Here is a 27,588-nt window from a genome sequence, read left to right on the forward strand (position 1 = left end):
TATGACCTTCAATATAATACATAATACATAATTTCCAATCGAATTCTGCTTGGTACATTCTTATAATACACACTATATTCTTTTTAAAAAGGATTATAAATATATGTAATTATAAATCCTCATTCCATTCCAATTCAGTTCTATCATTAATAATCATTAAAATCTTAACATCTTTAACACTTCTTTTCAATTAAATATCATACTTCCTTAAAGACACGTATAATCTCCATAATTAATTTTTCCCTTATTTCTCTTCACATATGTTTTATAAATCATTAAATATTCATTTTGTTACATTTATTTATTGACAAGCATTCCACTGTATTACGATAGCTATTTTATCAAACATTTTAATCATACATTGTTTCATATTTTCTAAAATTATTTCTATTTCTAACATAACAATACTATCTTGTGTACCTTTGCAGAATCCCTTTTTCCATTAAATTTTCACCCATTATCTCTAAATAGGCCCTGTTTCTCTATATTTTGTTTCTGTCCTTTATAACTTCTTTTCCTTTCTTTCTTCCCTCTCATCTCCCTCCCCTTTTTACCCCCTTGTCTCTCTACTTTTAATTCTCTCTTCTGCATTTCCCTCTTCTGTTGCTTTCTGATTTTATACTTATTTTTCCCTCTATTTTTTTGGGGGGGGAGTTGTTTTTCCCAATCTTAAACTTTCCATTCTCTTTCCCTCCTTTCCTCCCCCCACCTAAGATTACTTGTTCATTAAAGATGGCTTCTTCTTTGTCGCAATCTTCTTGTTCTGCAGACATTTCTTGTTGCTCCCATAGTTCCATTTCTAAAAACTGAAATACAAAGCCAAAAGAACCTCTCCCTTCTTGTGCAACTTCTTTGTACTTTTTAAGTTCCATTTTCAGTTCTTCTAAAAGTGGAGCCATTTTAAACAGTTTTAAACAGCCACCCGATTGATTTTAGTCATTCAAATACAGTAACCAAAAATCCAGAGATCATCAAGTAATCCAAATAGTCCCAAGCTGTTTCTTCTTATTTCTTTTTCCACTTTCTCTTCCTGGGGTTTTTGTTGCAATGTTTCAGTTAAAATGTATCTTTTGGAAGTCTTGTTGAGATTTTGCTGTAAGTTCTTTTTAATTCCAGGCAGTCTCCTCCCTTCCAGATCCTGCCCTTTTATTCTTCCTCTCTCCTTTCCTGTTTTCAAAAGCTTTTCATTATCCACAAATCTTTATTATCTCTTTGACTTTTTATTTTCAGCATTAAATGCCTATTAATGTCAAAGTGGATTTTTTTTCCAATTTCTTGCTTAAGTCTCTTAGCTGTCAGTATAGTAAAAGGAGAAAAAAACACCAAATCTTTTCCCTTTTCTCTCTTCTTCGCAGCTTAAAAATCTTCTTAGGGAACAATGTTATTGTTTTTTAATAATTTCAATTCCAGGGTACTTTATTTGTTGCTTTTGACCCAGTCAACCAAAACTTTCTCTTATCTTCCTCCTGCACATTCTTTTCCGGTCGAGTTCTTCTTTGTGGTGGCCATTTCTGACCACCGGTACAACCGCCTTCGGGAAAGGGAGTAATGGCCAGCTGGGGAGGAGAGATGCAGCTCTCCTCAACCCTGCAGGCAGTCTCCCCCTTCTTCACCACCTTTACGGGGTAGCTTAGCCCCGAAACCAGCTGGCTCGGGGCGCTCGAACAGCAAGCATGGATCGAAGCCTCGCAGAGACGAGGTTTCGGTCTGTCGCCGAAGAAACTCAAACCGGAAGTCAGATTCTTTGGAAATATTGAATTGCTAACTAGAGCATACAAAACTTTTGCTAGACCAATACTCAAATACAACTCATCAATCTGAAAACTGCACTGTACATCAGACAGATATATTGTATATCCAGAAGTATTTCACAGGAAGAGTACTACACTCCTCTGCTCGCAACAGAATACCCTATATCACCAGGCTAGAGATTTTGGGCTTGGACAACCTTGAACTATGCCACCTACGTTTGGACTTAAGCGTAGCACACAATTATCTGCTGCAATGTCCTTCCAGTCAATGACTACTTCAGCTTCAACCGCAATACAAGAGCACACAACAGATATAAACTCAATGTTAACCGCTCCAAACTTGATTGCAGAAAGTACAACTTCAGCAACAGAGTGCTCAATGCCTGGAATGCACTACCTGACTCTGTTGTTACATCCTCTAACCCCCACTCCTTTAACCTCAAACTATCCACTATTGACCTTACCCCATTCCTAAGAGGTCTGTAAGGGGCGTGCATAAGTGCACAATCGTGCCTACCGTCCCTGTCCTATTGTCCCCATTTATTTGTACCTATTTCCTGTATTCTTACTCATGTTTATACTAATACCTATTATCTTGTAAGCAATTGACAAATCAAATCAAATAAAAATAAATAAATAAATTTGCGCATGATTTAATTCCTCCAATTCATGATTATTATTTTTTAAGGAGAGGGAAATTTGCATCATCTCATCCAGTAGCATTCTTTCATTCTCCCAGTGTAAATTATAATGCATGTACCTTATATGTATACCTTCATACACACATCTAACATCTCTTGGCTATTAAAATGTAACAGGCTTTCTTGCACATTTAAAGAGATGTTACAATTTTGTATGACTTTATGTATGTATATGTTATGCACACAAAAAATACTCCATGAAAAAGTATTTTGCAGACTTTTGAATGTTCTGAAGGTTTGTACATCTCTGCCACTTGGTGTAAATCAGAGTGTCATTTGAGGCCTACTGATATGTAAAGAGAATCTGAGTAAACAGACAATACTAAAGTTTGGCCTTATTTCATTTATTTTGTAAACAAAATAATTCAACATCCAATGTGCAAGCGTGAAAACCATTCACAGTATAATTAATTCAATTAAAGGAATAACTAAGACTTAGGAGACATTTCAATAAACAATAAGGATTGATTTGGGCCAGCCTTGTCCTCTACACACGGTTTGGCTACCATCTTCACAGGGAAATTTGTACCACATGGTATCTAGGGGCACAAAAATATATATTTGAAGGCCTCATAAAAAACCAACTGATAATTATCAATCTGGAAAAATATGCAAACTCATTTTAAAGATTCTGGTCTCAACGAATCAATATCAGATACCATCCTACAATATGATTTGGAACAATAGTGAATCTTCCCAAAAGCGGCCACCTTGTCAATGCCACTAAAAAACTATTGAGGAAACCGCAAAGAAACTCAGCAAAATATCTGTGGATCAGCAGGCATCATTTCCCTTGACTCTACCAGGAGAAAAGCAGAGAGAGTAAAATGGGATTCAAAGGAAAATGGCAACATAGAAACCTTTGCTTACAAGAATATTTTTCTTTAAATGTAATGAGAAACACCTGGATGACCCCAGGCTTCTGGAGGAATGTTTTAAGGACAGATGAATTCAAACTGGATTTTTTAAAGGCTATATATGTAGTTTTAACTGTTAGAAGTCAAATACTGCCTTTCACATGCCAACTGGCAGGCATCAAAGGGTCATAGTTTGGGTATGGTGGTTGGACTTGGATCAGTTGCCATTACTGAAGATATTATGAGTTCTGCTCTGCATCAAAGAATTCTGCAAGAGTTTAAGCCTGAGCAAGTCATGCAGGAAGATGATAGCTATACCAAACATATAAGCCAAGTCGACAAGATAATGGTTCAAGAACAAACTCAGTTTCTGAAAATGGCCAAGTCAAAATCCAGACCTAAATTCCATAGATACGTTCAGAACCTGAAATTATCTACTATTTTATGCTCAGATGCTACTCAATTGAAGCAGTTTACTATAGAAGAACAGGCCAGCTTTTGTATCTACTGAATTAAAACACTAATAACCAGTTAGAGGAAGCTTTTGCTTGCAGTTTTTGGAGGTAAATGTGTGTATGTTACTGCAGTGGTCCTCAGCCTTTCCAGCTTTATTAACTAGCAGCAGCAGCAATGAGAGGGCACGGTTTCATGCGTGCGCCCTCCACTTGCACAAATGGAGCTTTGTACACTCATGCGCTCACCCAACATGGCCTGGTTCTCTATGGGCCATGGGCCAATACTGGGTTGAAGACCAGGGGTTGGACACCCCTGTGTTACTGAATCTAAACAGTTAGTTTATTTATTTATTTATTTTGCACTGGCACTTTATATGTTTGTTAATTTAGGTTACAGTATTACATAAATGGAACACGAACCAATCTTTAATAGTAAGTATTAGTTTACTTAAACTCTCTTCGTGTATCAATGGGACCCTCATGAAGCTGTGATAATATTCATATGCAAAAGTTCAGAACATCCTAACCATACATGTCTATAGTATGTATATATTTATACACTCATCCACACAATATACACATACTCTCACACACCTTAGTATAGTGAGAATCACTGCAAATGTAGCACTCAAGACCCACTTTCTTACATCTAAGAAATAGCACTATCACAACAGAACACAGCCAAGAGTTCTATACTTTCCACTCATATTCAGACTTTTAATACTTTTTGGAAAACAGTCTCTGTTGTTTATGTTTTATATATTGAAACTGAGGAGAAAAAATAATTGTCTAAATGTATTTGACTGGCACATTATAAATCAAAAGTTACCTTTTTTCTGTTGTAATCCTAGATAATTCTGACATATTTTGAGTTATTGCTATAAATGAAATGCTAAGACTGAGAAGTGATAGATAACTTATAGGACATGCTGAAAGCAGTGCTATCAGTGGACTTGAAGTATGAAATAATGTTTAGGCATAATATTTAGGTTTTATATATTTATTTTGGTATGTAAAATAAATCCCATGTACTGCATTTGCTTGGTAATTTCACATTTGCCCTGCATTTTTTCTTACTCAGGTATCTTATATTGATATACCAGGACTAGGAAGCAGAAGGATGAAGCGTCATTTGACAATAAATAACGTACAGAATATGGTTATTTGCTGGTGGTCTGCTGCAAAGGATGAACTTTGGCCTTGGTCCCCAGTGTCTAGCAAAAGAGAGAGAGCCAACTTGCTACTCTTGAAATATGAACATGGCAACTTAGAGGTAATCCTCTAAATCTCTAAATTGGATATTGTTTTACCCATTTAACTAAAAAGGCTCTGGAGTAATTTTGTTGCAAACAAGTAAATCCCTGCTCTGGGTTTCCAGCCTAAATGATGCAATGTAAAGGGAAAAGAGAAGATAGGTCTAATATGGGGAAAGTTCTCATAATGACCAGTTTAAATTAGTGCTACATCAAACTACTTCAATCCAAATGTGGCAGATATTGAAACTTCCCTAGAGTTATTAGGAATTATGTCTTTGTTAAGATGTAATTCCTACTAATTTTTTTTTCAAAGTATTTGAGGAATCTTATTGTAAGGTTCATTTGATTGAAGGATTTTAGAGGTGGGTTACAGAAAACAAATGTTCATCCCTTGACAGCTGTACAGAAAGAAAAATTGAAGGGATAGTTAGCAGAGCTTTTTAGGTTCAGTAGAAATTGAATTTCAGTTCAAAGAAAAGAAGAGTCAAATGGAGTTGGAATCTCATGAAGCTTCTCAACTCTTCCTGTGAAATAATACATGAAAGATTCAGTACCTCATGTTGATCTGATACTTTACCTGAGATAATTTATTTAGTTATTTGGAGAAGCACCTACTTTTACATGGATAGAGTGATTTAATTTTCTTAGTTTCTTTTTTGGATATCTCCATTTAGATGAGGTGGGTAACAGTTAAAAATGGTTCCTTCAGATTCTGGTCTTTTAAAGTATTAAGTGCCAGTTAAAAATATTATTTGGTTTTTGATGAGTTTTAGAATATCATTCACATTTTCAACTCTTATTTATTAGCATGAATATTTTTATTATTTACTGTTTTAATATTGTTTTGTTTCTATGTTTAAATTTGCTGAACCTAAAGGGAAAGTTATGAAATACATTGCATCAGCATAGTTTAATCTGTTTAATATAGCTGAGAAGGGACTAATAAATGTTCCCTGGGGTACTCCTACTTTTATTGGAACTTTTTAAAATAGAAACAGTATAATTAAATATTTCTTAGATGGATGAGTATGCGTATGCATTATAAAATAAAATAATTATATTCTCCCATGAACTGTTCAGAGCATCCAGATATGGGGGGTGCTTCAGTCTCTTCTGGAAAGGCTGGGCTTAAAACTCCGGGACGCTCCTCCTCCTCCTCGGGACTCCTCCTCAGCGTCCCCCAGTTTTAGCTCAGCCTTCTTGGTAAGAGGTTGTGCACTCCCTGATTGGAACGACTTTGCTCAAATTCAGGTTGGATCTTTAAAACCCTTCACCATAATTTGGCTTTCCCATCGATCTAGACAAAAACTAACAATTCTAAAACTCACTTTCCCTCGTAAATTAACGGAGCCTGTTACTTCGCAGGCAGTTTGAGGCTCTCGCCTCACAAATTAGCCTTATCTACCATTCTGATCACTTTCCCTCGTAAATTAGCATAGCCTGCTACCCTCAGGCAATTTGAGGCTTTCGCCACAAAACAGTCTTATCTTCCATTCCAATCACTTTCCCTTGGAAATCAGCGGAGCCTGTCAATCCGCAAACAGCTTGAGGCCTTCGCCTCAGCAAAAAGCCTTATCTGCCTCTCCGATCATCGGATTTGCGATCAGATCGGAACATTCACAGCCGCGGCTTTCCTGGCTTTGCTGCTTTCTCCTGACAGCAGCGTTCAAATAGCAGTTAGGGCAGCAGCAGCAGAGACTTTCCAGGCGGCTCAGGCTTGACATCGGTGATTCCGCTTCCCACCCTTTCCAACGGCTGCCTCAATTTCGCGCCCAATCGTAACAGCCTCCATTTCTCGTTTGTTTCCCTTGCTGGGGACCGAGAAAGCAATTATCACAGCCTCCTTTCTCGCTGGTTTTCCTTGCTGGGAACCGAGACATTAACTGTCCATTGTGCCTTCCCTGGATTTAGCTATTCCTCTGGCTAATGTGGAACTAAACGGCTACTCATTTACAGGCATTTCTGTGTATTTGCCTTCGGGACCATTTAATCAATCGGAAATTGCAAGTGACAGTTATATTGCAGGGCGTTGTCTCTGACAGGCAAGGAGGCACATCAGAGCCTGTAATAGCAGGGTTAACCTTGCTGGGGACCCTGATATACTGTTCTCCATTTAATCTCTTATTACCATAAATATTCAGTCTTAACTTCCTGGAGGACCTTTCTGATATCAACCGCAGGGGATATCGATATCAATATCAATAATAATCATAATAAATTTTTAAAAAAATTAAATTTACACTCAGAGGCAAGACAATCCATCATACAAAATGGAACGTGACAACGCTTTCCGCTCCAAGTCCAGTAAGCCCCGTGACAAGCCTGTGGGTCCCAAAAAGGCCTCTAAGGCAGCAGATAAGGATGCCCATAGAAGGCACCTAGCATTGGAAAGACAATTGCAAAAACAAGCCAGGGAGGCAGACAAGATAGCCATGACTGATCAGAACCCAAACCCATTGATGGGGCCCTTGGACTTATCTACCCAGCCCAGACAGGCTGTTCCTAGACAAACCCCCATAGGTACATCTCCTCCACTGAGCACTAGCCAGCCAATTCCTGAGGCAACCTTCACCCCTACGGCCGCCGGCCTAAGACAAGAAGAGGAATTACCTGAGTCTATTCCCATCGAAATGAGGCAATGGATGGAGATGGCCATTCAAAGGGGCATTGCGGCTGGAGTTCAGCAATCCACCCGGACCAGACACTTTTCAACCACTTCAGATGCGGGATCCCTGTCCGCCCGCTCCTTTGGGCATACCCAACAACATCAATCTCAGGTATTCCCCAATAAGCCTAACATACCGGCCCAGCACCTTTGGGAGGAGGTGGACTTTGAGGACCAGGAGGTTTCCATGGAGGGGGGCTCGATCCATCAGATGGACTTGGAGCTGTCAGAGGCGGACCCACTAGAACGGGGAATGTCGGATGACGAAGGCCTCATTCCAGACCAACCTACCTTTTCTGGCCTTTTTCGTCCACACCTCTTTAAATCTTTACTGTTCAAGGCAAAGAACACTGTTAAGCTAGGCACAGCAAACACTCATCCATTACCAACAGTCTCAGGATGAATCCCAAGACCTAATATTCTCGCAACCGACTAATGAGGCAGAAACTATCCCTGTCCCTTGTATGTTTGCTGAATTAGTACAAAATCAATGGGCATCAGCAGCATCATACCCAGCCCCAACAGGGTACGATAAGCGATATTTTAATTTGGCACCAGAGTTTGCAAATTTTCTCAAGACACCCAAGGTGGATGAACCCATTGTGGCACTGGCCTCTTCTTCCACCTTCCCTAACGAGGCCGAGGAAGCCCTGAGACCGGAAGAAAAGAGGGCAGAGTTAGCACTCCATAGGGCGCATGTTTCTGACACTTGGGCCATTAAGGCAGCTACAGCTGCGTCCTTTTTTACACGTGCCTCCCTCCGATGGCTCTCCCACCTGAGGGATATATTGCCGGCATCAAATGTCAGAGCTCACCAGGACATAGCTAAAATTATCACAGCTGCAGAGTTCTCCGCCGATGCCACTTTTAACGCAGTCAAATTCTCATCTAGGGCCATAGCATCTCACGTATCAGCACGGAGACTGCTATGGCTCAGACATTGGCAGGCGGATACCAAGCATAAATGCAAGTTGGCATCAGCCCCAATATTGGGGGATAAATTATTTGGCAGTGTCTTGGAGCCCCTCCTTATAGAAAATAGAAACAAGAAAAAAGTGCTTCCCCCTCTTTTTCGTAGGTCTGAAAACAGAACGCCCCAGTCGTTTCGAAGGGGTTCCTTTCGGTCCTACTATCAGGGCCCCTACGTTCCCAGATCTTAGAGAACATCAGGCTACAGGCCCAGTTTTAGACAGGATAGGCCTGAATCCTCCGATAGAGGTCAGCGGGGAGGCCAAAATAGTAGAAACCCCAGAGGCACTAGAGGCCGATTTTTTCATCGTCCCAAGTGAGCCCTTGACAGCAGTTCCCATTGGTGGGCGATTAAAACTGTTTGCCGATCAATGGGAAAGCTCCACCTCTGATGCGTGGGTCAGGGACACTATTAGGTTTGGTTTGGCACTGGAGTTTCAATCCTCCCCCCCGAACTTTTTCATTAGGAGCCCTAGGTCCACGGACCCCATTAAGAGGGCGTTGATGCGGGAGGCTATCAATCATCTTCTGCATATTCGGGCCATTAGAGAGGTCCCATCTGAACAGCGAGGTCAAGGCTGTTACTCTCTATTGTTTGTGGTCCCAAAAAGTTCGGGGGGCTGGAGGGCAATTCTGGACCTCAAGCGCTTGAAGAAATCATTGGTTTATCGGAAATTCAAGATGACTACCCTCCAGTCCATTCTGCTTAGCATCGGAGAGAACGATATCATGACCTCTATAGATCTCACAGAAGCTTATCTACATATACCAATCAGACCTGCCCACTACAGATATCTTAGATTTTGCTATTGTGATCGGCACTATGAATATATCGCCCTGCCATTCGGTCTGGCTTCAGCCCCTAGGACTTTTACCAAGGTCCTCGCGGCGTTGGCTGCCTCACTCAGGATAAGATCTGTCCGCTTACAATGTTATCTGGATGATATTTTAATTTTGTCATCTTCCAGACATCAAGCAAAATTAGATACCAAGTTTACTCTGGAGATCCTTCAGGGTCATGGTTTTTCCATAAATTGGGATAAAAGCCACTTGATCCCCTCAACTAGGCTAGTTCATTTGGGGGCAGTGATAGATACCGTGGAGGGCAAGGTCTTTCTCTCTCAGGACAGGTTAAACAGTATTCAGTCTTTGGCCAAAGAAATCAGGGCCTTAAGGAGAGTTTCCTGGCATTGCTGTCTCAACTGTTAGGGAAATTGATTTCTTGTATTTCCATTGTGCCTTGGGCTCGATTCCATTCTAGAGAGCTGCAATGGTTCCTGCTACCTTTCCAGCGATCCGGAAGATCCACCTCCAACGTCCAGATAAAGGTACCGCACAACGTTCTCCGATCGCTGCACTGGTGGTCGGACAAAACCATAAACGGGGTGTCCTTTCAAGGAACCTCACAGGGTAACGATCACAACCGATGCCAGCCTGGTAGGATGGGGAGCTCACTTCCAATCCCACACTGCACAAGAAATTTGGACTATTTCCGAACAATCACAAAGCATCAACCTGTTGGAACTGCAAGCAGTTCACCTGGCTTTACGCAGTTTTCTACCCCTTTTCCATTCATGCCACGTTCTGGTCTTGACAGACAATACCACAACCAAGGCCCACGTAAACAGACAGGGGGGTACTCATTCCAAACTTCTGGTGCTGGAGACAACCAAGTTGTTCAAATGGGCCGAGGCCAATCTGTCTTCGCTCAAGGCAGAACACATAGCAGGGGCATTAAACACTCAAGCAGACTGGCTCAGCAGGGCCACGATAGATCAGGCAGAGTGGCGCCTACACCCGTCTGTCTTCCAGGAAGCAGTGCGGAGGTTTGGGCAACCGGTGATCGATCTATTTGCCTCTCCTCTAAATGCCCAATTGCCCCGGTATATTTCAAGGTACCTGACTCGGGGTGAAGGCCGTCAATGCCCTGTGATGTTCGTGGCCTTCCGGACTTCTATATGCGTTTCCTCCACTCCCGGTAATACCCAGGTTGATCCAGAAGTTATTGGAGGAACGAGCGGAATTGATATTGGCCGCCCCTTACTGGCCCAGGCAAACGTGATTCGCAGATTTACAGGACCTGTCGAGAGAACAACCTTGGAAAATTCCACCGTCTAAGGTTTCCCTCTCCCAAGGGCCGATACTTCACCCGAACCCACAATGGCTCAGTCTAGCTGTATGGAGGTTGAGCGGAGCCATTTAAGGGCCCAACAAATTTCAGAGGATGCTATTGCGACTATTCAAGCATCCAAACGTACATATGAAGCCACGTGGTCAGCTTTTTGTCGCTGGTGTCAGGGGTCTAAGATCGACCCAACTGCTCCATCAATAGGACAATTATTGGGTTTTTTACAGGAGGGGTTGACCAAGGGCCTATCTCCAAATACGTTACGTAGACAGGTGGCAGCTTTAGCCTCGATGATAACCTGGGGTGACCTCCGTTCCATAGCACACCATCCACATGTCCGCAGTTTTCTCAAGGGTGCTGCAAACTTACGACCTCCTGTAATTCACCGCTATCCCACCTGGGATCTCAACAAGGTTAACCGCTCTTACAACTGGTCCGTTCGAGCCTCTAAGAACCACTAGCCTTAAATTCCTAACATATAAGGTGGCCTTCCTAATTGCAATCACATCAGCTAGAAGGATTTCCGAATTGGCGGCATTGTCAATGCGTAAGGACCTGTGCGTGTTTCATGCGGACAGAGTGATTCTCTGTTTGGATCCATCGTTCACTCCTAAAGTAAATTCAACCTTCCACAGAGCGCAGGAGTTGGTCCTTCCAAATTTCTGTTCGAAACCAGCTCATAGGCTGGAACATCAATGGCATAGACTTGACGTGCGAAGGGCCTTACGCATCTATCTAGACCGCACAGTGACATTTCGAAAATCTGAGGCTCTATTTCTATCCTTCAACCCATCCACCTTAGGACAAAAGGTGTCGTCCACGACCATCGGTAGATGGTTGAGTGCCACCATAGCTAAAAGTTATGAATGCCAGTCCATCTCAGTTCCTAGGGGCATTACAGCCCACTCAACAAGGAGTGCGGCAACGTCAGCAGCATGGGCCACATAGGCCTCCATAGACGAAATTTGCAGAGCGGCAGCTTGGGCTTCACCATCTCCCTTTGTCAGAAATTATAGAATTGATACCTATGCCTCAGCAGACGCTTCATTTGGCAGAAGAGTCTTGCAGAGGGTCCACAAAGTATAGGAGTGGATTTCAGTCCAGACGGAGTCCCTCCCTAAGGACAGGCCAAGCTTTGGTATGTCCCATATCTGGATGCTCTGAACAGCTCATGGGAGAAAGGGCGTTGGTACTTACCTGATACGCCCATTCTCTGTGAGCTGTGAAGAGCATCCAGCCGCACCCATTTCTTTCCGTCTGGTGGGGTTCCTTTCCAGTCAGGGATCTAGATTAGGTGATGAGTTCCGGACTTTGGCACTCAGTCTTCGCAAAACTGGGGGATGCTGAGGAGGAGTCCCGAGGAGGAGGAGGAGCGTCCTGGAGTTTTAGGCCCAGCCTTTCCAGAAGAGACTGAAGCACCTCCCATATCTGGATGCTCTTCACAGCTCACAGAGAATGGGCGTATCAGGTAAGTACCAATGCCCTTTTTAGTGCCCTATGATACATATTTTTTCACAAAGTCAGACCTATTTTTACTAGTGAAAAATTCTGCCGTTAATTATATTCACAAGAATATGTACCTTAAACTGAAAAACAGTGCATCCGTTTACATTATAAACTATATACTAAGCTGTAAGCTAAACTATATACACTGATATACAAATCGACCTTGAGGCATCATGTCCTCATCATGTCACATGATTTAGCAGATAGTAAGGTACAATGGTCTTACTAACAAACCAAGGAAGGGATGTGGTGCATCAGTGGCTAAGACGCTGAGCTTGTTGATCAGAAGGTCGGCAGTTTAACAGTTGGAATCCCTAGCGCCACGTAACGAAGTGAGCTCCCATTACCTGTCCAAGCTTCTGCCAACCTAGCAGTTCAAAAGGATGTAAAAAATATAAGTAGAAAAATAGGGACCACTTTGGTGGGAAGGTAACAGCGTTCCGTGCGCCCTCGGCATTAAGTCATGCTGGCCACATGACCACAGAGATATCTTCGGACAGCGTTGGCTTTTCGGCTTAGAAAAGAAGATGAGCAGTGCCCCTAGAGCTGGAAACAACTAGCATGCATGTGCAGGGGGAACCTTTACCTTTACCTTAAGGTACAATGAAATCTATTTCTGTCAAATTGTTATCTTGGTTATGAATTGTAGCATTTTTATTTATATTACTTGTAAGTATATGCTATTTCAACTCACTGCAATTCTACATATGGGTTGTTTTTCAGATTCTGGGTTCTATTCATACAGATGGGGATCCACTTGATGTCCGATTTAGTATGCGTAATCCACATCAGATTCATACTGTAGAACAATCTGTGAGTGCAGACCAAAAGCCCACGGTTGACAGCTGCATTTATGAATATGTTAGGAATAAAGTTCATTGTGTGGCAATCACCAAAATACCATTAACATCCAAGGCCATCAGCTGTTGCAGGAATATTACAGAAGACAAACTAGTTCTGGGTTGTGAAGATTCTTCAATAGTTCTATATGAAGCCTACCGTCAAGTAACTCTGGCAACAGAAGCAAAGCTGCTACCTGCCTTAATGTGTTGCCACCCTAGTGCTGCCATAATTCTTACTGGTAATTCTCAAGGAGAACTACAGTTATTTGACATGGCACTGTCTCCAATTAAAATGCAGTTTTTAGCTGAAGACTTTTCACCAAAATCGACTCTACAATTCAGTGAAAAATTTCAGATATCCAGCAGTCTAATTCAAATTCAATGGGCTATCCCACAAGATTCTTCTCAGGACATAGATGTTTTGGATATACATGATCTTCTATTATTTAGATTTGACCGAGGACCTGTTGGAGTGCTTCATTTCAAAACCGGTAAGTTTATTTGGTAGTTAATGGCAAATGCAATTTTTATGTTTCATCAGTAGATATAAAATTTCTGCTTTTTAAAAAGATTATATTTTCAACAAAACTAAGCAAGAAAAGTAAAAGAACCAGAAGAAAAAGATCCAAGATTACATTACATTATTTATGATTGGACTGAATGGTTGACTGAATCTGTTGAAATCCGTTGATTGGAAGAAATCTGAAGAGAGATACATCATTAAAATATTTGTGTTTTATGTGAGTCATCTGTCTCGGCCAATAAAAATAATTAGCAAATAATATAGATGAAATCTACGGTTGTGCAAGAAATTTTGATTGATGCAGAAGGCGTTTCTCATCTTGCCCCTTGCTACATCAGAATGGGCAATTCTCCTAAGTTGAATTTGGGAGCTGGAGAGATAAACATCTTTCTCTTAATTATTCCACTGATAATCACAGGCCTCTGGGTTTTATCCAGCACCATTAATATGGCAGCTAAAGAATAGTTTTCAAGTAAATGTGATTGCAGATTTGACCAGATATGTAGATAGGCAGGTAGATAGAAACTACTCCACAAGCCACTTTAATCCTATATCCCAACAATTCGGTTTATAAATATGATTGCACCATTCAGGATATGTCAACTTTATATTCTTTAAAAATTGTCTTGATATCTTGTTTAAGAGGAAAGCTTGTACAATAATTTGTTCAATTCAGGGGTGGGATGCTACTGGTTCTGCCCGGCTCTATAGAGAAGCAGACACCAAACCGGTTCTGTGTCCGCTGCTGTTTGGCCCACCCGCCCGCCTGGGCTCTTACTTGTCCTTTATTTCCTGCTTTTTCAACCTCAGCTGCTTTGCACGGCACAGCTGAGGTTGAAAAAGCAGGAAAAAAGAGGCTTTTCACACGCTGCGCACCTTCATGCAGCGTTTTCCAGCTGTCTGGGCAGCACAGCTGATGTTTTTTTACACGCAAGCAGAGCGCGCATCAGGCGTAGTCACCAGACCGGTAGTAACACCGGTTGAGTCCCACCCCTGGATAAATTATTCTACCTTGTCTAGTATTTTAACAGCCATAGATGTTTATTTAGAAAGCTAATTAAAACAGTTTGCTGATGTATTCTCAAATGTTGCATATTTTTAAATGCTGCTACATTTTTTTGGTTACCTGTCTACTAGAAGGCAATCAGACTATACCTACCTTGCTTTTCTTAGTTTTCCCGTGTGGCTCTTCTCACAACAATTTTCTAAAAAGCACAGCTTTACTTTTCCTATCTCTAGCACATTTATGTTCTTAACTGAGAGAAACATGCTCTCAGTGCAGGGATTTAGAGGCCTTTCTGCTAATTGCCAGCTTGTAAACTTAATTGGACTGTCTCCCTGGGCAATGTTCCTAAATCAATTAGGCCATGAGTTGGCTGTCACCTTTCTTACCAAAGTAGGTCATTTGGAAATGCCTGACCCAAAAGAAATCAGACACCCAAAAAGGAAGCTGCTGACCTCTATGATTAAGAGCTGCAATATTTTTTTTTTTTAAAAATGCTGTTAAATTTTCAACAAGAAATTCTCTGGTTACATGCATTAGGGATGATTGTCCTGTTCTGATCCAGTTTATTAGAAAAATTAGAATGTAACATAAACCTGAGATAACACATGCATTTTCAAAATTTACTTAAAACTTACAATTTTATGATACTAAACATATTAGAAAAATATAGAACAACATTCTCATGGGGACAGATAGAACAAAGTCCATAATGCTAAAATATATGTACATCTAGGAAGATGTGTGATCATGATTAATAAGTCTCACAGACAGACCATGGTCTCCACAAAAGCCATTGAGGTGAGCTCTTTTTCCATGTCTTCTAAGAATGGAATCAATTTATGGTGCAAGCTTTGGTTTATCAGTAAGGCAAATAATATTTAGGTTTTGTCCATTCTAAAGCTCATTTAGCAAGTAATCATTTACTTCTTAAGTAATTAAAAGTTCTGTCAGTTTGAGGGTCAAATAGGGTTTGCATTTCATGTTGAAAGGTACACTTCAAAAATGAATAGAACGAAAGTCTTTTGGGGAAGAGGTCAGCAAACTACACTGCTCAAAAAAATAAAGGGAACACAAAAATAAGACATCCTAGATCTGAATGAATGAAATATTCTTATTAAATACTTTGTTCATTACATAGTTGAATGTGCTGACAACAAAATCACACAAAAATTATCAATGGAAATCAAATTTAGCAACCCATGGAGGTCTGGATTTGGAGTCACACTCAAAATTAAAGGTGAAAAAAAAACACTACAGACTGATCCAACTTTGATGTAATGTCCTTAAAACAAGTCAAAATGAGGCTCAGTAGTGTGTGTGGCCTCCACGTGCCTGTATGACCTCCCTACAATGCCTGGGCATGCTCCTGATGAGGTGGCGGAGGGTCTCCTGAGGGATCTCCTCCCACACCTGGACTAAAGCATCCCCCAACTCTTGGACAGTCTGTGGTGCAATGTGGCGTTGGTGGATGGAGCGAGACATGGTGTCCCAGATGTGCTCAATTGGATTCAGGTCTGGGGAACGGGCTGGCCAGTCCATAGCATCAATGCTTTCATCTTGCAGGAACATTATTCTGTGAAATGAGTTGGACTGAAAGAGAGTGACTAGCCCTAGGTCACTCATTTGGCTTTCATGTCTAAAGTGGGACTAGAACTCACAGTCTACCATTTTCTAACTTGGTGCCTTAACCTCTTGACCAACTTTTTAAAATTTGAAATACTGATTTTCCTAAGAAGGCTATTCTGATTCTATCTTTCATTTCTTTTATGTTGTCCAAATTTTTGTAATTTTCTTTCATTTTTTAGTAACATAAAATTGTAAATTTAGTTTCAGGAACATCTTCCTACAATAAACAAATCTTCCAAAGAATTGGATTGTTAAAGCTCAGAATTGAATAAAATATATAACGAATGTTTTACCTGAATATATTGGCACTTAGATATTTTGGATAAATTGCATTCATTTTGTAATCTTTCAAAAGTTTTAATGGTATAATGATTGGCTCAAGATCACCATAATAGTTATATGAAACCTGTATATTTGAGACTAAGATGGTAGAGGTTTCTTTCTTTCATTAGTAATTCACTTAATTTATTTTTAAAAAATATGTAAGCAACATAGGCACTCTCTCACAATATTTATTACTTAGAGACCATGTTCATTTGCACTCTATATTTTCCACATATTTGGGAATATTTTTAAGAGTCATTTAAAAGATCTGAAATTTGATTTGCATGTGATAACAGTTTATATTTACATTCTGATCCATTAAGGTCCTTAACTATCACTGGGCCATCACATTTTGATTACAGAGCAGATAATCCCATTTGTAACCACCCAAGCAGAAAGATTAAAATAATAAAATTTTATATGAAACAAATTCTAAAGGGTATCTAATTTTCTTTACTTATACCAGAAATTCAATTTTCACAGTATCAAAAGTTTTTTCTGCACTTAGTGATATCAAAATATCTGTTTAATTTGTTCCAGAATGTGCTTATAATAGATACACTAATGTTGTTACTTACCCCTCCTGCAAAAATAATAATAATCAATATTTTATTTCATGGAGATTGGAGTAGAACCAGATTGTAATTAAAATTCAAATATTTAGAAATTCAAAAATGAGATTGTATTGATAGGCAACAATAAGAAAAGATTAAACCTCCTTAATATTACACAATGTGAAAATGTAAATCAAAGGTAGGGGAATCATGGATGGCCAGTAAAATGTCTATATTTTGCCTATAGAGACTCTCCTTTCTTGCTGAAATCTACCGAGTTTATATAAATTGAAAACTACTATGATGAACGTTACAATTTTGATAGCTCCAACATGCATTCACAGCTATATAAAATATATGAATGTAAAGATGTATTTGCTAATGTGCACTTAATATTTTTGATAACAGAAGTGTGTCTGTACATGAAATATGTACTGTGTAATCAGTCTCAAATTACAGATAAAAACAAAATCTATTGGGTGGTGAGATCAATCTTTCAGTCCACAGGCAGAATGCTATCATTTGAACTTTAGTAATTTTCACTCCATTCATTTTGCTAATATTGATACAGCCTTTAAATTTTTTTTCTTCTCTCTTTATTCTCATAGGAGCCAAGCAAAAATTAATTGGGTTGGATTCATTGCTTCCAAAGGGGTTTATTTTTATATGTTCTTATACAATAGTGCTATCCTTAATCATTAAGCAAATACTATTTATCAATGTATCTGCCCAAAGTGCACACCTTATATATTTTAATGGGTGATAAACAGAACCAAACAGACATATTCTTAGTGAAACAAATTAACATAATTAGGTTTGACTGGAATGACTTTTTCATTATTTTTTGTGGCAGGTGTCACCCCAAGAGGACAGCTTGGCCTTGTAGAAATCATCCAGGAATATATTCATCAAGATGAGATATGTGAGGCAATTAACATTTTAAATGGCATGAACTGGAATACAGTGGGTCATCACTGTTATGTAAGCCTATGTGCCATAACAAACTATCTGCTTCGACAAAAGCTGACACACGTTAGAGAAGGTTTGTTGGGCTATGTCTGATAAGTATCCCTACCTTTCAATTAATGCTAGAACTTTAATGTTAATCAACTTGAGCAGGATATACTTAAAACATTGCAAGATTATGCATATACTGATCTTTATGTTAAAAGCAACTGGTGTTACAGATCAATTTTTCAGTGTAAATATATTGGCATAGTGTAGAGTTGAAAGTGCTGGCCTAGAAACCAGGATACATTGAGTTCTGGGCCTCCATTAGGCATAAAAGCCAGCTGAATGACTTTGGGCCAGTCTGCCTAGCCCACCACACAGGCTTGTTGTGGAGAAAATAGGCAAGATAATTCTATGTAGAACATTGACACCTTGAATTTTATGGTCAAAAGTGGGATAAAAATCTAATAAATTTTATTATTCGTTCATTGCATAGTCAGCCAGATATTTAGATCAGATTTGGCATTTTTATCTACCTGTCAAGTCCTTCTAAAGGATCTGGGATAGGCTGTGTTGTTTGATGGTGTTAAAGGTTACAAGTAAAGCTGTCTTTTGCAATTGACTGGTAGTGATTTTGTCAATGCTGATAGTGTTCAAGTGGTCCAGATGTTTTGGGATTGCATTCAAAGTGCCTATCATTATTGATACTATCTTTGCTTTCTTTTGCCATTGTCATTCTACTTCTATTTGCAAGTCTTTGTATTTTGTGATTTTCTCCAGTTCATTCTCTTTTATTCTGCTGCCTCCAGATATTGCAATGTCCACTAACCAGACTTTTTCTTATCAACAATGTTAATCTGGGCTGTCTTGTGGTAGGAGCTTGTCTATTGGAATTCTAGCGTCTTCATTTTCTATTCTTTGTCTTTTTTGTGGTCCCATTAGTACTTTTCTCAGGATTTAGATAAGAAAAATAATAAGTAGAAGAGCTTCATGTCTTGTCTCTGCATGTAAATATAACCGGGCACCAAGCGCTTCCCTGGAGAAAAGGAAAATGCTAGAAGCTATTGTGAACAGCAAGTTTTAGAAAAATTGCTTGCTGTTGAAACATGTGTCAAGGTCATGAGGCTGAGACCCACAATCCTTATGCTATAGAAAAAGAAGCTCTTATCGTGCTATTCTACACCATTGACATAAAATTCTATGTAAGATTAACATTTATTCTTAGAAAATTTCTAGGAATACTAAAAAGTGGAACGATGTGGGACCTTTTGGTTTTAATGTGTATGTTTTATATATAAATTCTTTCTTCTATGCTTCTCCTAGTGTGCAATATATTAGACATGTAACTTATGTCATTTGAGATTTGCCACCTATAAAACATATACATTTTCTTTGTATGCGGTTGACATTGTTAATTTATAATTCCTGTTCCACAACTTCTGCCATTTGACTAATTCTATTGTTTAACCAAAATTTTTTGCCCATGCTGTCATTGTCTCCTCCACTTGTTGTCTTCCAATTTAATAGCCAGTAAATAGCTATACAGCTTTTTTATCAGTCTTTCTTTTGTCCCTGTTAATATCTTATCTAATTCTATTGTTTCTTTATAAAAACCATATAATTTAGCATTTTTCTCATACCTAGAATGTATCAGTACATGTGAATACCATACCATGTCGATCCCTTGATCACTCAATTCTTATTTAGTTTTGAGTTCCCCCTTTTCATTCAATATGTCTTTATATCTAACAATATTCCCCATGTTAATAACATTTGGGTGAATCAGTCCTTCCATTGTTGAAAGCCAAACTAGTATCTTCAAATAATGTTCTCTGATTTTCTCCCATACTAACAATAATGCATTCCTTATATAATGTCTTTGAAAGTAACCATGTATTCTGTTTTTCCCATACCATAAGGCCTGCCAACCCAGTTGTAAGTCATGTCCCTACAGAATCAGTAATCTTGTATGTCTCAATGCAATCCATTCTTTCATCCATGTTAATGCCACTGCCTGGTAATACAGTTTCTAATTAGATAGTCCAAAGCCTCCTCTATTTCTTGAATCCTGCAACATTTTAAGCCAATTCTTCCTTTTTCCCCCCCTGCCAAATGCATTTTAATATTATTTTATTAAATTTCTCAAAGTATTTTTCCCAACTTTATCGGAATTGTTTGAAATATGTACAGTACTCTTGGCAATATATTCATTTTAATTGTAGGGATCATTCCTATCAACGATAGTTGCAAAATTTTCCATTTTTCCAAATCTGTTTTAATTTGTTGCATCAATTTTTGGTAATTATCTTCTTTAGTCATTACTCACCTTGCTGTCAAGTGAATTCCTAAGTATCATTCTCTAAAATCAAACTGTATCTGCAATTTTAAAAAAGGAAGTAATATAATACATCATTCATTTAAAGTACCGTATTTATCGGCGTATAACACGCACAGGCGTATAACACGCATCTTCATTCTGCCTGCCTGCCTGCCTGCCTGCCTGCCTTAGTTTCTGGTTGTTTGGGAGCAGCTTCGGCTGAGAATAATAACTATTCGCCTCTTTTACTCAGCCGAAGCTGTTCCGATTCAACCATTAACGAAGGCAGGCAGGCAGGCAGAACGGAGCACTGCGGGCGGGCGGGCGGGCGGGCGGACGGGGTGGGGGTGGGGAGAAACGGGCGCTTCAGGGAAGCTGCGGCGACAGGAAAAGCTCCCCCGCTTCTTTGAAGCAGTTTCTTCCTGTGCTGGTGGAGGAGCGAGAGAGCGACTGAGAGAGCTGACCCAAAGAGAAGGACAGGCTTGGTTGCTTCCTCCCTCCCCTTCTTTCATTTGTGTCCTTGATCCCCGATCCCAGCAGCATTCACCGAAGGCTTCTTAACATTATATCGGCGCATAATACGCATACATCATTTGCCCCTATTTTCAGGGGGAAAAAGTGCGTGTTATACGCCGATAAATACGTAATTTACATGGCATAATACTAACATTGGTTAAAGCTGTGCATCAGTGGTTACATTTGTCTACTTCTAAATAATAGTAGAAAAGATGGGGGAAGAATAGCTGAAAGATGAATATATTCAAGAATGTAATCCTAGGCAAAATTAATTGGAAAGAATATTGTTTAATTTTAAATTTGTGCAATATTTCACCTTTATTCAAGCTAGATAGGTTCATAGATAGAAAGCAAAATACCTTATCATTTTGCAATCTGCCATGGGAAACCTGCTGCAAATCCAAATCTTGGCTATATGAAAGAGTTGAGGGAAAAAGTAATCCAAAGAAGGCCAAGGAATTGCTGCCAAATAATATTGCTGAGTAGTCATGAGTCCCAGAGGCCATTGGAGGCACAAATATGAATGATTTGTAGTTGTTCATCGATCTTAACAAATTTACTAATAATGTTATCTTTATTTAATTTGTATATTTTGGCAGAAGGGAAAAGAAGCAAGTTTTGCTTTTTCCTGTCCTACAGCAGGTGGCACGCAGCTACCATTATAAAACCTCCAATATTTCAGAAGGGAGGCAACATCCATATTGCAGATTATAGTAAACCTGGAAGTTTGTGCTTAGATACTCTATTAACATGACATATTGAGATATGACTCACCTTGTAATTATTGAAGCCTGCCAACCAATACTGAAAGCAGAAAAACATTCCTACAGTTATCAATGCTTCTTTTAGAGGTGCTGAAATACCTACAGAGGTCAAGTCGCTTCCCCCAGGGCTAACCTTGGAAAATATTTTTACCTGTGGGACAATGGAAAAGTTCTGACAAGCTAAGTCAGAACAGGAAGGATAAAAAAGGAGAACTTTTTTTAGTAGGAAAAGCTTTGATTGAAGTTTAGCATCGTCATTAATCATTCTTGCCACGTTAAAATAATTAGAGATCCATTTATTCTACGATACTGACAGATTTTTGTTATTGCTCCAAATCATCATAGGTGCTGCCTGAAATGATTGTTCAACATAGATTTGTTTCTGTACTGTCACTTTTTTTAAAAAAAATAATTTATTTTTCCAAGCTGCATGTTCATTTGAAAAGCCTCGCTGTCTGAAGACATAAGCCATATTTCTTGAAGGGAAGGTACTCCATTTGTTTAACGGCTGCTATGTTTGAACTCCACAGCACAGCTGGAGGCAACTCTTGGGACATTTTATGCACCAACCCGACCTTTGTCTGAGACAACTGTTTTGGGATACAGGGACCAGATCAGTAGATATGCACGAAGGTTCTTCCACCATCTGCTCAGGTGAACAACTATCTTAACTTTTATCAATTTCAATTAATTTATACTATTTCCATAAGAAATTATTAAAGCATTTAACATATTTTCTAAAAGACTCACCCACACACAAATATCAATGACATTTCGGCTTGTTTGAACTAGTCCTTTTTCAAACATGTTCAGGTGCTATATATATTTCCTTTGTTTTCAGTGCACTAAGATTTTGTATCTCACTTATTTGTTTTACTTGGTCTATTTGTCACTTTAATTGTCAAGCAACTCTAAGTAGCTTACAACCTTACTGTTCATAAACAACATTAAATAGCCACAAATTGTAAAAGATTATTTAATTAAATATTCCTATGCCAGAGAATCACAAAACCCACATAATAGTATATTATAAAGGACAAACGCTTGTGAAGTCATCTTTCATGGTCATTATTTAAATGACATTATGTGCTGTATATAGGTTGACTTTCTATATAGGTTGACTTTGCAGATTACCCAGAAATTTAAGTTGGCAATTTTGGGTTCCTCATGGTTGGCCTGTGTTATACCATTGATATGCAAGCTACACTGCCTTCCAGTTTCTTTATGGGTGCAATTCAGAAGGCTGGTTTCACCTTTAAAGCCCCGTATGGCACAGAACCAGGTTATTTGTGGGATCAATCATCCTACTGAGGACACTTCCCATCCTACTAGACTGGATAGGGTAGGCTCATTTCAATTCTATTTAATGTTGACATCTATGGTACCTAGGAAGCGAGCCTTTTCCATAATGTACCTTCACTGTGAACAGATACTTTCTTAGATATAGAAGATCCGTATTCTTCTTGCCCTCCCAAAGGCTGTTAAAACCTGACTCTGCTCTTAGGTCAGAATAGGAGGCAAGCCCAGCATATTTTTGTATTTTTCTTAAGTGGGTAATGTTATGCCTGTTGTGATCTGATAGAATGTCAATCTTATGTTTGTATTATTTGTGTATTTGCTTGCTAGCCACCTAGTGTTGTTATTCTGCTGGTCAGATACTTATTTTCAAATAATGAAATATCACTAATCATAAAACCTAGAAAAATTATTCAGTTACTATAATGTGGTCCCTTTTCTACTCAAGTAGAAAAACAATGAATGAAAGGTAATGTATATAAATGCAGGCACAATTCCTTTTTAGACTTAATTTCATAATAATCTTCACTTCTGAATACTCTTTGTAAACTTTCAAAAGATTCACAAAACTAAGCATGTATTGCTTTGTATCACTTGATTCTTTTTCATGTAATTCAGAGCAGTTTATATCTGGTGAATCTCTGGGCATTTACATTTACTGAATGTGAAAGATTACTGCAACATCTTCTTGGAATACATTTTAGCTTCTAATCACTTTGTATTGGTGTCAGTATGATTCCAAGACAAAATGAAAAGGCTGGTTTGTTTTATAAAACTAGAGATAGGGACTCTGACATAACCAGATGTTAAGTTTCTATTTTTTAAAAAGAAGATTTCATCCAGTAAAATAGTCAAATTTTTCCTTCTACAATATTTTAGGTCAAGGCAGTTTCAGTGACAGTTTTTGTTTTGTTTAAATATTTTGATGCCATATGGCTATGTGAACCAAGTATTATTCTATGCAGTTCACATGGTAAACAAAACTACGTAAAATAGAAGGGGAATATAAAGAAACAGTAATGTACATTTCAAAACTGGTTGTACTTGCAGAGAATAAGTTGTACAGCACTGGATTCTGAAAGGTTTGTGTTTTTGAAGACAATGGGGGAGTCACATATCATTTTCTATTTCTCACCTTCAAAGTGACAAATGCTTTCTTATATTATTTCTCCTTCCTTCCTTCCTTCCTGCCTGCCTGCCTGCCTATGTCAATGCTTGAATCCTAGAATCTGTTCATAAATGTTCTAATCTACTATACTTTTTAAAATGGTTGGGTCATCATATTGGCACAATAGAGATTTACAATAGTAGCAGGAACTCATCTTTGCCTATATTTATCTCTGCTATAGGGCTGTCTTAGGTTGATAAGTTTACTCAATGCAGCTTTCAAGAATATTGTTAAGTTTACATTATCACCAGAGGGCTAAAGCTAGAACCGACGAAAGGCCAAAGACAATTAAAGTATCATAGCTGATTTTTAATGGACAAGGTTGAGAAAAATAAATGTGTAACAACAGGTGTCACAAGTCCTTATCAGCATTTTTAATTAACATCAGTTTTCAAAGCAGAGTATTTTGGAAGATTGTGATGGATTGTGCTTATATAGAAAGATAAAAGGTAAACAGTTAGAAATTTCTGAATAGTAAGACGTTGGGAAACTAAGAGGCAGTGAAAGTTAAGAATTATTTGTAGCTCTTATAGACTCAAAGGCAAGCAATTTAAGCAATGTCCCTAAAACAAGCATTAGAGGAAAATGAGAATGATATGTTATGTGGAAGGGGTGGGATTCAACGGTTCGGTGACTACGCTGTACGTGCGTGTAAAAAACCTTAGGCTGTGCCACCTGGACAGCTGAAAAGCGCTGCATGCGGGTGCGCAGCATTTGAAAAGCCTCTTTTTCCCTGCTTTTTCAACCTCAGCTGTGCCGTGCAAAGCAACTGAGGTTGAAAAAGCAGGAAATAAAGGACAGGTAAGAGCCCAGGCGAGCCAAACAGAAGCAAACAGAACCAGTTCGGTGTCTGCTGCTCTTCAGAGCTACTGCTTCTATAGAACCGGGCAGAACTGGTAGCATCCCACCCCTGGTATGTGGAAATGGAAAATGAAATAAGGATCTACTGACAAGAACAAAGCCATTTTAGTTAAGATCAATTGCAATTACTGAAATGAATACATTATCCATGATAAATGATTTGTTGGAAATGGTTCCTATTATAGTCCAAGAATGACAAGAAATTTGTCAACAAATTTATATGGGGTGGGGTGGGAAAAGACCCAGATTAAATTAAATATTATAAGATTCAAAAGATAGAGATGATCTTGCTCTTCCAAATTTTAAGGTATAGCAAAAACCATGTTTGTTGTCATGGATAACAGAGTGGATAAAATTCTCTAACAGCAAAATGTGAATACTGGAAGGAGTCAGCCTAATTAATGGACCTCATAGTATATGTGGTATAGAAGCAGAGAGGAGGATAAAAATTTAAAAACAAATGATCAAACAAAGTTTATTTTAAAAAATGGAATTTTACAAATAAAATAATAAGCCTAACAATTTCAACATTAGTTTTTCCTTCAAATGCCTTCCATGTTGGAAATAATTACAGTAAGAAAAAATAAATGACCAACACAGACACGATTCACTTCAATCCAAAGATCAAATTCAAGACGTTTTGTGAAGGCCGCAAATATATCATAGCTGGAAGGATACAATCTAAACTTAAGAATGAGGGAGAGACATTTTTTAAAAAAAGGCAAAATTCAAAATGTATACACAAATAATTATCATTTATCAGGGCACAAATATAAACTCTTACTTAGATACAATACAGAAACAGAACAAATAGCTGGATGAGAAAATGGAAACAAAATTTCAAAGACTCAATCAGTACACAGCAATGGGAATAATTATGAATCAAATCCATAAAATTTACTCCAAGCTACTATAGCTTAAAATAAAATTGGTACAAAGTGTTTTACACTTGTACACAATTCCATCAATAATCTCTAAGATTGATAAATGATACAGTAATAAATGTTGGAAAAGAACATGGAATCTTGATCACTGAGCAAAGCAGTCAAAATCTTGCAGCATGCTGGGGAATTGGACTTTAAATCCAACATCCCCTCTCCTTGCAACCTTCCCTGTCTGCTTCCCCATTGACTTTCTGGAGAAGCTGGCACAGAAGAATGCAGGTGATGATCACCTGATCTCAGGGCACTTGGCAACTAATAGTAAATGTGAACAGGAGTTAATTCAAGGAGCTAGCTGCATAATTTCACACCCTTTCCAACAATAATCCCCAAATGACCCTATTCCCACTTTAGGCATGAAAGATGGTTGGGTATTTTGGGCCAGACACTTTCAGCCCAACATACCTCACAGGATTATTGTGAAGAAAATAGGAGAAGGAAGGAGTATTAGATATATTTGCCGCCTTGTGTTCTTTATAAAAATAATAAAGATGCAATTTTTTAAAAAAGGAAAGCATGTGTGAGAATAAATGGAATGCTTAGCAAATAGCTCAGCACTCAGCATAAAGCGCAGGTATTTAATATTTGTTTGACTGTTTATTATGTACAGATTTATTTAAAATGTGATGATATTCCATTAAGTGGTTAACAGTGTGATGTGGTTTTGCATGTATGTTTGTATGTAGATGATACTACGTTACTTGCTGACAAGCTGAATGTTTTTTGGTTAATGTTAGATTGTAAGATACAATGATAATGATGAGTCTGAAAATGTATCAAAAATTAAGTTAATTGTGTTTGACAGCTTCAACTGGTGCAGAATGCAGCAATATGAGTAGTCAGTGGCACTGATTACTCAGCATATGTAATACCATTATTTTGTGATCTGCCTGGGTTGCCAGAGTCTTCTAGATACAATTCATAGCTGTGAATTCGGGACCAGGTTACTTGGAGTTGGTTCTACCCTTCAGAACAAGCATGGTAAAATAGGCATACTTCAGACCCTGTTAGCTAAGGGAATGCTGTTTAATAGGGCCCAGAATAAAACCCTTATAATATTGTTATATTTAATGAAACTTTATTTTTCATTTTGTACCTTCATAAATGTTGTTTCCGATCCAACAATTGCTAATAGGAGAATTTATAAGGAAAGCATTTCTTATGAATAATTATGTTATGCTTAAGAAATGGGCTAGATGCCTAGAAACTGGATGAAAGAGTAAAGTATTAAATTGAAATATTAAACAGAATTACTGAATTAAAAATGATCATGTAAGCCTTGAAATAAATGTCTGGGAGATGTAGTTGTTTTTACCTATTTGCATCTCCTATTCATAGGTAGGCTTAGATACAATTGCTCATTGTTAAAATGCTCAAATGAAATTCAATTGCATGTACATTTTAAAGTTTGAAGTAATTACAAGTTCATTTTATTCCACTTAATTACATGTGAGTTTTTTTCCAATATTCATTATTCTCATTGTCTTCCTTTGGAAGGGTTTAAAAATATCTTTTGCAATCATACATCATTCCTCATTTGACTTCTTTATGAGGCAGGTTCTGAGATTTCTTCATGTCTAAAGAGATGTTTGTAAACCAAAACTGTGGCAT

The 27,588-nt window shown here is 38.5% G+C and overlaps 1 protein-coding gene and 1 long non-coding RNA gene across 3 annotated transcripts in view; one reads left to right on the forward strand and one right to left on the reverse strand.

Moving 5' to 3' along the window:
• LOC148133057 (uncharacterized) overlaps nucleotides 1-20,490 on the reverse strand; it is an 80,080-nt gene extending 59,590 nt beyond the window's left edge. The window contains exon 1 of the long non-coding RNA XR_015746417.1: nucleotides 20,441-20,490. This is a non-coding gene — a long non-coding RNA (uncharacterized LOC148133057). The remainder of the gene's footprint in view (nucleotides 1-20,440) is intronic.
• Nucleotides 1-27,588, forward strand: part of WDPCP (WD repeat containing planar cell polarity effector) — a 173,843-nt gene that overhangs the window by 72,172 nt on the left and 74,083 nt on the right. For both annotated transcript variants that reach the window (XM_026668428.2, XM_026668429.2), the window contains exons 9-12: nucleotides 4,846-5,037; nucleotides 13,012-13,621; nucleotides 18,017-18,205; nucleotides 22,242-22,365. In XM_026668428.2, coding sequence (XP_026524213.2) covers nucleotides 4,846-5,037; nucleotides 13,012-13,621; nucleotides 18,017-18,205; nucleotides 22,242-22,365 — 1,115 coding nt within the window. The remainder of the gene's footprint in view (nucleotides 1-4,845; nucleotides 5,038-13,011; nucleotides 13,622-18,016; nucleotides 18,206-22,241; nucleotides 22,366-27,588) is intronic.

This window comes from Notechis scutatus, chromosome 1 (genome assembly GCF_049901735.1).
Source record: "Notechis scutatus isolate UNSWTSFEM ecotype Mainland chromosome 1, rNotScu1.2, whole genome shotgun sequence".
Taxonomy (NCBI): domain Eukaryota; kingdom Metazoa; phylum Chordata; class Lepidosauria; order Squamata; family Elapidae; genus Notechis; species Notechis scutatus.